The sequence below is a fragment of the Argiope bruennichi genome, chromosome 10 (assembly GCF_947563725.1).
Source record: "Argiope bruennichi chromosome 10, qqArgBrue1.1, whole genome shotgun sequence".
Lineage (NCBI taxonomy): Eukaryota > Metazoa > Arthropoda > Arachnida > Araneae > Araneidae > Argiope > Argiope bruennichi.
The window spans coordinates 94,068,404-94,079,807 of NC_079160.1; the positions used below are offsets into that span (position 1 = coordinate 94,068,404).

The window sequence follows — 11,404 nt, forward strand, 5'->3', positions numbered from 1 at the left end:
GATGTTCTGTGTTTTAACAGAAAATGGCCTAATTTAATTACATTTGGAAAATATTTTTTAAAGTTTCAGTACTTTTTGCATACAAATGGAAGTTTGATTATTATTGTACTTGCATATGAACTATTCTTGAAATGAATCAGAAAAAGTATGACATAACACAAGGTTGTTTACTATTGATATCCATTTACTGTGAATTCTCCCGTGGTTCAATTTAACTAGACTAGATATATTATTCGTTGTTGCTGTGATTTGTCAATAATATATACTTCTTGATGTTCTGTTTTTTAACAGAAAATAGCCTAATTTAATTACATTTGGAAAATATTTTTTAAAGTTTCAGTACTTTTTGCATACAAATGTAAGTTTGATTATTATTGTACTTGCATATGAACTATTCTTGAAATGAATCGGAAAAAGTGTGACATGACACAAGTTTGTTTTTTATTGAGTTCCATTTAATGTGAATTCTATTGATAAAGGACTTATCTTCACCATGTGTGATATGTTTTTTCATGATCTTATAAAATTTAGTATAAAATGGTTTGGAAAAAAATGAGATTTTTATTAATAATTCAGTTTCATTATAATATATTTTTAAATTTGTCTTCAATTCAAGGTTTTAGAATGAATGCAAATATTTGTGTGGTGTTTTGTCAGTCAAATTGTTCGTTTCTTAATGGAAGAAAATGTATAATAAAATGTTTCAAAAAAATTTGTATCTAAAATTCTTTTTTTAAAGAGAGAACTATTTTTATGCATGTATATCTCAGTGAACATGCATGAGTCGATAATCATTTTTTTTTTTTTTCATTTTTATCTGTATAAAGTTTTATGATTTGAAAATATTTTACTTCGAAAATTAAATGTTACCACCTAACACGTAAAAAAAATATTGTGCGAAAATGAAAATTGTAAATGTGTAAGAGTTTTGTGTACTATTTTTCTGAGTGAAAATGGCAATGGATTGATGCAATTTTAATTTATGAATGACATATTTCAATATGCATATCCAGTTCATTAATGGTGTGACACGATTAGCGTATCACTGTATTGAATGGACTCGATCTGTTCACTCGTGGTGGTAATCGCAAATTTCATTTTGGTATCCTTTGTTCACCGTACGTGATGTTAAAGAACATGCAATACCAGTTAAGTGTATTGACAGCAATTAAATGTAAAATGACTTCGGATATTGAATTTGTCATGTTACTCTTACATCGTGTGATTTAGTTCCATTAGGTTGCTTGAGACATGGTTATGGGGCATCTGGCTGAAATTTTGATTATGCCAGCCACGATTGGTGATAAACTAGTCCGATTTTACCTTTGGTTCTTTGAGATTGCAGTTTTAAGAATATTTGGTAGATACATTAAGTCTCGCCAGCCACAATTGTTGACGATGTGAGCACATTTTACTATTAAATTTGCACCTAAAATCATCACAAAACTGACCACTTGAAGTCAGACATCGATGCATTATTTCAAAATTACGAAAGGAATTTTCTATTTGCAAATATTATAGTGCCTTTCATATTTAACTTAGTTGTAATGTGTTAATAAGCATGGTAATGAGTTGTTAAAAATGAGTTCATAAAAGTTATTGAAAATAAAATCGTCAATTTACATTTTTTATTGTTAATTATAAATGTTTCATCATTTTTTAATATAAAATTTGTTTATATTTGACTGAACATCTAAATAATTATTGAAGAAAGAGCACTTGAATTTTTCTTTACCCAGAAAAGTGTCACTACACATTGTTTTGAGTGAATCGAAGAAGATTCAACGATAATCGGTTTTATTTTAACCCTTTAAAGGGCTATTTTTTTCTAGTCATATTATGTTGAAATATTTTTAGGCTTGAAATTAGAATAAGGAAAGGGATTCATTTAGCTTATTACATAAATTTAATTTGATTAATTAATTAATTTGGTTAATTAATAAAGTAACAAATCAAGACACATCATTTTGTCTGAGATAAAGAACTAAATCCTCTAAGTTTCTGACTTACTAAAAAAAATTGTCAGAACTTATGCCAACCTACATAATTTCATACAAGGATTAATAAATTTATTGGGAAGCATACTTCCCACGGCCCTAGAAAGGATTAAGATAATGTATTAAATTAGTGCAATTAATTACATTTGAGCTTAGTATTGTGCTGGTATTTAAGCGAATAAGTTCACCAACTTCACCTGTTATAGAAAAGTGATTCGAATCCAGTGAAAGAATTATGGAAGTGCTTATTAACAGAAGGAGCGAGATAGTAGATTCTGTTCCTGCTGTGTTTTGATTCTAAACATTCTCTTCCCTTTCAGAACTTCAGGAGTATTTAAAGCATTCCCATAAACTGCTCTGGCATAGTTCTATAATCTTTCATCAGTCACCCTTCTTATTAGCAGTAATCGTACAATATGGTTTTGACGTGGGAATCGTCTGCTAGAATGGGTAATCTGCATTCTAATATTATTGAAACAGCTTCAGTAAGTAATTGAAACAGCTTCAGTAATATTAAATGATATTAGCCATATTATATAATATCGTTTCATATAGACTAATATATCATAATATAGTACAATATCGTGCAACATGCTGTGCTACCTGGGTATAGGTACTCAAGGTATCATCAAAATGCTGTGCAGTCACACGGTATGGAAAACGACATTTCTTGGCATGGTGAGACTGATTAACAGTGAATAAAAATTACGAGAACAAGATTCGGTTAATATTGAGATAAGATATTTAAGAATCATTTGAGTTCAATATTTTAAGTAATACAAAATTCACAAAGAAAAAAAAATCATTATTTTAAAAATATTTACTATACATAACATTCAAATATTACAGATTTCTGGCAAAATTTTTACAAATCATTTCTTTATGGATTCATTTTCGATCCTATGAAAGCCACTCTACTTATTTGTTCAAACACTAGAGTGGTCAAATAAGAATAGGATCATAAAATCATGTGATATCTCGGAACATTAACTATTACTGTTCCACTGTAAATTCTATACATACAGGGATTGCTTCTTGTTGGAATTTTAAAATCCGAGCTTGAACTCAGAGCGTAAATGGATTCAACATTAGATATCAAAGTCGATCCAGATTTTGAAGCAGACGTAAGGAATCGAATTTTAGCATTCGTTTCATCGAAAAATGAACCTACTTTCAAGAAAGTGGAGAAAGCGATATCAATAATTGGTGAGTGTCTTTTTATTAGCTTATATTTCGAAGATTTAAAAATAGAGATTCTCATTAGTATCCGTTCTTTTGAATTTGCCTCCGGTTTCTGAGAATAAAAGGGAGAATATTCAAAAGTTTTCAGATATTGTGATTTATTTTTAAAATACTCTTTGTGTATACATTTCGGGGGTGATATTTAAAAAGTTTTGACATGCCTATAAATACAAAATTGTGAATTCGCCTCGTCTAAAAATTAAGATTATTTATCTAAAGAAATGGTCCTTCTTCCCTCTTATTATTTTCCTAATCCTTCGTATAGACAATATATTTTCATATTCTTATTTTTCAAATAGACAAAAAAAAAAAGTGTTACATTTTAATTCGATTTTATTTTCATGAAATGGAATTTACAATTATTGAAAATGATTTGTATATAAATTATTTTATATACTTTTAATCCAAAGAACATCTTTTAGTAGCCTTTATTAGTATAAAATGCTCAACAACATATCTTCACGATATCTGCCGGTATTTAGAATATCGGGCAACGTTATGGAGAAATCGTACAATATCGTGTGCTAATAGGGGCATTAATATCTTTGTATTCAATTAATGTCTTGTAATTAATATACCATGCCTTAATATTGAGTCTCACTCTCTGTAATTTATCCGATTACTTAAGAATATGTATTTCGGATCACAAGGGCGAGGGAGAGAAAAAAGTTAGACCTTTTTTTCAAACCCGATTTAGTTTTTCTAAGTGAATTAAAAAAAAAAAAAAATACAGCGATTATAGCATACTTTGCCTGAAAAAAGCAATAACCCAGAAATAGCATTTCAATATGGAAATTGGCCTCAAAATTGTTATATTTTGCCATTTTTCTGCTTTTTTTGCATATATTAAAGAAAATTAATGGTGAAATTTTTGAAAAAAATTGGTATATATTTTGGGTTATCTGTAGCAAAGGGTTTGGAGTTTTCCTTCATAAACTTAAAAAAATAATAATGCACAAAAGGCCTAAATGGCAAAGAAAATCCGATATATCGATAACTTGCAAAGAAATTATAATTTGTAGTAACAAACATAACTGACAAGATATAGGAAGTGCGATTATTGCAATGTTTCTTCACTGCTGTATTGTGTCTCAAAAATGTCGATGCATGGTCCAAATAGGAATAAGTTGTGGTTTATAGGGATAAGATGAAAAGAACCCATAACTTATATTAGGCATAATAAGACTTGTTTTTTAAGAAATGTCCGCTCAACAATTGTATGCCTTTATAGAAAAACGCAAAATACAAATGAATATTTTAATAACGTATTATGGAATTCCGAAACAGCATTTAATAGATTAAATTCAATACGGCTAGAGTCGCTTATATCTGTGCTTTAGTTTTTGACCTACGAATTTATTTAACTGCCTAATTAGATGGCACAACCTATTTGGGGCATTAATTATTTTGATTCCTATAATAATATAATTGAATCGGAGATATTGAAACATTTTAAAGTGATTTTTGCATTTTCAATTACTTAATACTTTCACTGAATTGCAGATTTAAAATTAAAAATTCAGTCATTCGATTCCATTGAGTGCGAAGAGGTTAAGGATCATACACATATTGAGTGCTCTCAACTTTAAACTGCTTAAGTCAGTTGACATACGTTAAGTGAATTGATTAAGTAATTCATTAATGATTCTCTGCCAAAAGTAAAAACTGAAAAAAAAAAAAAAAAAACTTATTGACTGAAAGTAAACAAATTATTACGGCTTTTAAGTCCGTTTGAAAAACAAACAGAAAAATCTTGACTTTTATGATCCATTAGAGAAATTTTTATTAAATAATTCTTTGCTATACTGCATAAATTATGAAAATTCTGACTTCATTGTCTAGACTGACTAGAAAATTTTTTATTTTAAATCATATTGGATCACTCTTTAAAACAACCATAGAAGAAACGTAATTTTTTAAAAACATGATCAATGGGAGGTACTTACACATACAAAAAAAACTAAATAAATAAAAATAAATACATTTTTAAAATATAGTGTCTTTCTTATAAATACAATAATGGTTCAATACACTCCAAAAGATTGACTTATCCAACAGCACAGATTTTTAATAATGGAAGTCCGAAAACAGGCTGCTACATAGTCTAACATTGCACATTTTGAAAATTGCAATTCGTTTTTTTTTCTTCTAGCAAATTTAAATTGGCATTGCTTTTGGCGACCATCTAGAATTTTCACTTATACCTGCTCACAATTTGCAAGAAGTTCTTTGTTATTCTATTGCATACCTCTTTCGTCTCATGTTATTTCTCGGAAAGGATTCATTAAAGTAACTTACAGTGACTGACTTGCAAAACGTTAATAAATCCTATTCATTGGAAGGAAAAAAAGATTAGAGGAAAATAGTTTGGAAATTTTCCAATTTGCGGCTGCGATGAGAGCAGTTTCAAAGAAATTCGCGAGAAGTGCCCAGTAAAACTTTTTCTTGAATGGAAGTCATTTTCTATAGGACTGTCGAATAAGTCTACGACATTTTTATATTTAAGAAATAACATAAAATGGCACTCAAATTCCTTTCTGCCTCCTTTCACACTTCGCTGTACTTTGATAAGCACTTTTGTGAATTCGAAATGAGTTCGTAAAGAAATGGCATGATTATCATCCAACGAAAACACCTGCTTCGTTAGCTTTGCCAAACAAATGTCGCAGATGTTCCTCTCGATTTCAGCTAACGATTTCGAGGATATTGGAGAGCATTTTGCCGTTCAATTATCTCTAACTGTTCCAGCGGCACAAAATCCTCTTTGCTACAAGCGAACCATTAACCTAGGCGAAGTAAAAATTTATCCGTATGAATTTGTAAAACTTGGGATTTTTTTTATAACATAGAGCAACGTTTTCACAACACGTTGAGAAAAGGGAATACATGCACTTTTCTTGAGCACTTTGATAAGGTATAATATTGAAGGGATATCCATTATAAAATGGCAATATCCAAAATTTGCTATACAATATATGTATACTACAATTTGTTCTGAATGTTGTATGACATCGTAGAGATATGGTAATACGATCTTTGGACATTTTGTGCTAATATTGAACTAAGCTTCATTTAATGAAATATTAAATGCCCATTATATTTGACAAGGCTAGTTTAGGATTCAAGCTTCAGGATTTGTTTACCACCTGAAACTGGCGCCATTCTGATTTGCAAAGTTGTACCTACACTCATTCGAATGGATGCAATTAAGGTATATCTCCATCATGAATTTTAAGAAAATGGAGGTTAAAAATAACAACATAAACAATAATAATAACTTCAGTTGCCCCAGATGTTATTGTAACTGCCTTGTTTATAATATCGGCGAATAAATAGGATGTTCCAATTTCTGGATCCCGATTAAAGAATACAGTCTTATTTAAAATTAAAATGTTTTGAAATCGTCTATCTTTCGTTATTGTGTGTTTGCATATTATTATGGAAAATCGCCTTGTGATTGTTAGTGAATGGAATCCAATAAACTGAATGAAAAACAACGCTTTATTCAATCCGAAAACACAAAGCATAGGTGATGAAAACAGAGATCTACGCAAAACGTAGTGCATGTAGAGGAAAAACAATCAGAACAAGAAATCTTTAATTAGAAAGCAGTAATAGTACCCCCCCCCCCCCGAGCGTGCGACTAGAGACCTAGATTCGATAACACAACTCCAGAGAGAGAACGAAACTCCCTGTGGTCCTCCGTCTCGACAAGGTATGACGTCACAATGGATCAGCTCGAGATACAGGTATGAATCTTGCATTTTCTAGAACAGTTTCCTTCATCATGTTGATCGGTAGGATGTCATTGTATCGGAGAAGTATTCAGCATTCATTAAGATTATCTGTCATCTCTTAGAATAAGCTTAACTAAACAGAAAAACTTCATTACAAATTCATAAGAATTTCATTCAGAATGATGAGTTATCTGTTCATTACCAACTCTGTTGTTATTATAGCTCCTATTTTCATTATTGAGAAATTTCGATAAATTATATATTTCCAATTTTAAGACAATTGATCATTTTTTTATAAAGATTATTGTTATATAAAGTACATACATTCTTTTCACTTTTCTTTTAGAGAATGATGGTAAAAATGCATCTGTTACAGCGATAGTGAATTGGATACTGAGTATGTATGCTTTTGAGCTAATTCAGTTGGTGACTTTAGAAATGAATGATAGAAAAATAATGATTTAATAGAATTTTGGTAATAATGATTAAATGGGGGGGGGGTATTTGTATTGATTTATAAATTAATATTGCATTTAAAAAATTTAAAACTGTATTATATAACAAAATACATAGACAAAAAAAAAATAGTATAACTTTTTTTCACGAAATCAGTTTATTTTAAATCAAAATTTACGCAATATTACTTTTTCATTCACGAGCTGAAAATATAAAATAAAAAATATAAACAAAAATATAAAATAAAAAGACTCATAAAACTCTTAACGTTTTTTTATTTCTGTCTCAGGAAAATATGAAGATTCATAAAACTTGAAATACCGAAATATTTGACGATTTCAATAGTTTCTTTGTCTAAACTAAAAAAATATTAGAAAGTAAAGAACGGAATGGATTAATCGGCATCACGAGATTTAAATTGACGATGCATTTGGTAACAAATGTATTGAATAAAACTTCAATAATTTAATGTCTCTTAGAGATTTAAAAAAAAAACCCTATTTTTCAGGCAATTATTCCATCCTGGATCCCCAGAAATTAAAACTCAACGTCAAAAAAGCTATTCTAAAAGGCTTAAAAGATGGAATGTTCATCAGAGCAGTTGGTTCCAGAAAAGCCCTGGGAACTGCGGGATCGTTCAGTTTGTCTTCAAAGAAAAATAGAAAGAAGAAAGCTTCAAAATACGAGAAGTCCGTTTTTACTCGCAAAATACTTCCTCTCACTATGACCAAAGATGGCCTCCTGGTTCAGAAACCACGTGCCAACGGAATCAAACGAAAAATATCTGTTTCAAATGCAACGGATAAGATGCTATCTCAAAAACATCTTTGCAAAAGTTCCTTGAAAGAATCGTGGGAATTGTCTGAGACAGTTACAAAATTGGATTTTAAATTTTTACCAACGCCTACTTCATTTGAAAATCACAAATGATAATTTTATATTGAGTGTAACGTAAAATAATATAGATTTGCCTTTAAATATTTTATGATTTTTTTATGTATAATAACCAAGTTTAGTGTCTTATTAATTTGATTGTATTTTTATTTACATGTAATTATTTCAATAAAATATTTGAAATATGTAAGTGTCCAATAAATAAAATCGAGTGTTTTATCGCAGCGTTTTTATAATTCGGCTAATTTGGTTTGGTTGTATGAACATTCCGTTTGAAGCAACACTAGGGCTATTTTGGGACGGACCTCGTAATTTTGAACCGCAGTCAGATGACGAGGACGGCACGTGAGCTAGCACCCCCCCCCCCCTCTCTACACCACACCAGCGGGAGGACGTTTGGTCATGACGGTTTTAACGTGCAACAGACCCCCTTACACGACGGTTCTTCGGTGGAATCGGATCACGAAGATGGAATCCTTCGGTTCCGAAGCCAAGACCTTACCACCAGGCCACCGCGGCTCATAATTCGGTTAATCAAACCCTTTTCATATAAGTTTCGAAAATTAAATCTGTTATTAAATAAAAGTAGCAGAGATTATGAAGATTTTAAAAGAAGTAACCATAATAATAATAAAAAAAAATACTTAATAATTTGTTAAAATGTAACGTTAATAATGATAATGAATATTTATATGATGAATGAATTTTAATGAATATAAATATGAAAGAAAATAAATATTTAACTGTATTATTTTCATCGCATGATTTTGAGTTTTTTTTTTTTTTACTCAGAGATTTTGAGAATTTTTCTTCCTTCTTTTTCATTTATTAATAATTAGGCGCTTTTATAAACTAATATTATCTGTTGCCCTTATTAAAAATTCATATTCAGAATTGCTATTTTGCCGTTTGTTTTGTCTCTATTTCTTACAATCTCTATCTCAATTAATAATAAAGTCGAATTATGCATATTCGTGTTTTTGTGTGCTTGCGCTCTGCAGGCCAGACCTTTCGACTTATAGATACTAAATATGCCCCAAATATAAGTGGGGATGTGCAATTAGCATTTTTTTTAAAATTCTTGTTAGCATTTTAATTAAAAACTTTAACTGAATGTTAAATTATAGCATACTTCACAAATTATATCACAATTATAGCACAAATTATAGCACAATTCACAAATTATATTTAAAAATTTAGTCGTAGAAGTAAAAGATATAAAAAAGAATCTGTAACCACACTCTGACATCTCCCAATGAAGCACCAAACAATTGCAACCCTGGGTAAAAATGACTGCCACCTTTAGGGTTAATGTTATAATTATTCAGGGGAATTTCCCAATTGTGTTATCTTTCTTCATTGTGGAAGTAAAATGAATTTAATTGAAATATCAAGGCAAAGAGGCCAAACAAGCATGGAGTTAAGAAAATTGCTTATTAAGCATGCTGGAGATGGAAAGTATGTGTCGAAAATATCAGAGATTGTTCACAGTAATCATTCAACGCTTAGTGATCATAAAATGCTTTAAAATCAATAATCAGGTGGAAAATAAGCCTAAGACAACCCACGAAAAGATATTCAAAGAAGCAGACAATCGATATTCAACCAGAAAAGTTAAAGCAAATCCGTTCCTTAGTGCACCAAACCTATCTATTATTGCTGAAAAGGAATCGGGGGGGGGGGGGATTTAGCCCATCAAAAAAAAAAAAAAAAAATGTGCACCATAAATCAGATCTTAATGGGAAAAAAAATCAGACAAAAGCTTTTCATGAATAAGCGAAATCAGACTAAAATTTGCAAGATAAGGACTTAAAAATTCCCAAAGAACATGAAAACAAGGATTTTTCTCATTGGAAAAATGGTCTATTTACTGATGAGAGCAAATTCGACATTTTTAGATTCGATGGCAAGCCTTACGGCTGGAGAAAATCGAAAGAGAAATTTTGAACAAGAAAAAAATAAATAAATAAATAAAGCAATTGTGAAGCATGGCGTTGAATCAGTGATAGTCAGGGGCTCGTTTTCAGTTAATGGCCCAGAAACCCTGCATTGTATTGAAGGGAGAAGGATCAGAATGTATACCTCGGCATTTTAAAGAAAAATTTGCAATAATGTATACTGAAACTTTCTCTTGGCAACAGCTGGATTTTATCAGGATAATGATCCAAAACATAAATCTTATCGAGTGCGTTCCTGGCTTCGATATAATTGTCAACACGTCATGGACACTCCTCCCCAAATCCCCGATATAAATTCCATCAAAAATTTATTGGAAGAACTTACGAAAAATGTCCGGGATCACACCGTTCCCTGTAAAGATGATTTAAAACGAGTATTGTTTCAGGAATGAGAAAATATTGACCTTAAGTTTCATGAAAAATGTGTGCAATCTGTAGATGAACGTCTTAAAATGGTTATATAAGACAAGGACTTGCATACAAAATAATAATTGATTTGAAATATTAACTAGTTTTTAAAATCTTCTTATCCGCTCGAGTTTGGCTTGTGCATTATTTTTTGCTTTGTTTTCCTTTCTTCCGTAATTTCTAGCTAAAATGAATTAATTTATAATTTTTATAATTTGTTTTTATAATTGCAATAAATGTAGTATCGAAAATTCATTTAGCTAAGTTCTTTTATCATTTTTAGTTTACAAATTTTGACTGTAATCGTATATTTTCTTTGATGTCCGAGTTTGGCTTGGTGCGACTGTGTATTTTCTACCAGATATCTTATAGCGCATTCCATGTATGTATGTGGTCCAATACCATTTCCCGCGCTTTTTATTACCAGAAACAGCTGTCGGCGGAATTCACCCGCTTTCTCCTGTAAGAAATCAAAAACGAAAAACATTTAAATGGCTGGTTGCAATCCTCTACGATTCTAGAAAAAATTATAAAAGTACAAACGTACTTTTCATTTGGCGTGAAATTAAATAACAAAACTCAAAATATTAGTTAAATATGCAAAGCTTAAACTTTTTAGCCACATCTTGGGACAGTTATAATCTCGAACTCAGCTTTCTTTTTAAAATCTTACATATTTAAAAAAAATTTATACAAATATATACTATACAAA

The 11,404-nt window shown here is 30.3% G+C and overlaps 1 protein-coding gene across 2 annotated transcripts; it reads left to right on the forward strand.

Annotated features, from left to right (window-relative positions):
• Nucleotides 1-2,936: 2,936 nt before the first annotated feature.
• LOC129989039 (sperm-specific protein PHI-2B/PHI-3-like) lies at nt 2,937-8,500 on the forward strand. 2 transcript variants are annotated; one of them, XM_056097350.1, is made up of 3 exons: nt 2,937-3,203; nt 7,323-7,373; nt 7,941-8,500. In XM_056097350.1, exons 1-3 carry the CDS (start codon nt 3,074-3,076, stop codon nt 8,360-8,362), a joined length of 603 nt encoding a protein of 200 aa, XP_055953325.1. In that variant the 5' UTR covers nt 2,937-3,073; the 3' UTR covers nt 8,363-8,500. The 2 variants fall into 2 exon arrangements, with proteins under 2 accessions (XP_055953325.1, XP_055953326.1); XM_056097351.1 differs by lacking the exon at nt 7,323-7,373.
• Nucleotides 8,501-11,404: the final 2,904 nt, after the last annotated feature.

What these genes read in the sequence shown, in the direction of transcription:
- LOC129989039 (XM_056097350.1), top strand. Translation starts at nt 3,074, where the DNA reads ATGGATTCAACATTAGATATCAAAGTCGATCCAGATTTTGAAGCAGAC. An exon ending in GAAAGCGATATCAATAATTG is followed by an intron (nt 3,204 to 7,322) that starts GTGAGTGTCTTT and finishes CTTTTCTTTTAG; the next exon opens with AGAATGATGGTAAAAATGCA. An exon ending in GATAGTGAATTGGATACTGA is followed by an intron (nt 7,374 to 7,940) that starts GTATGTATGCTT and finishes CCTATTTTTCAG; the next exon opens with GCAATTATTCCATCCTGGAT.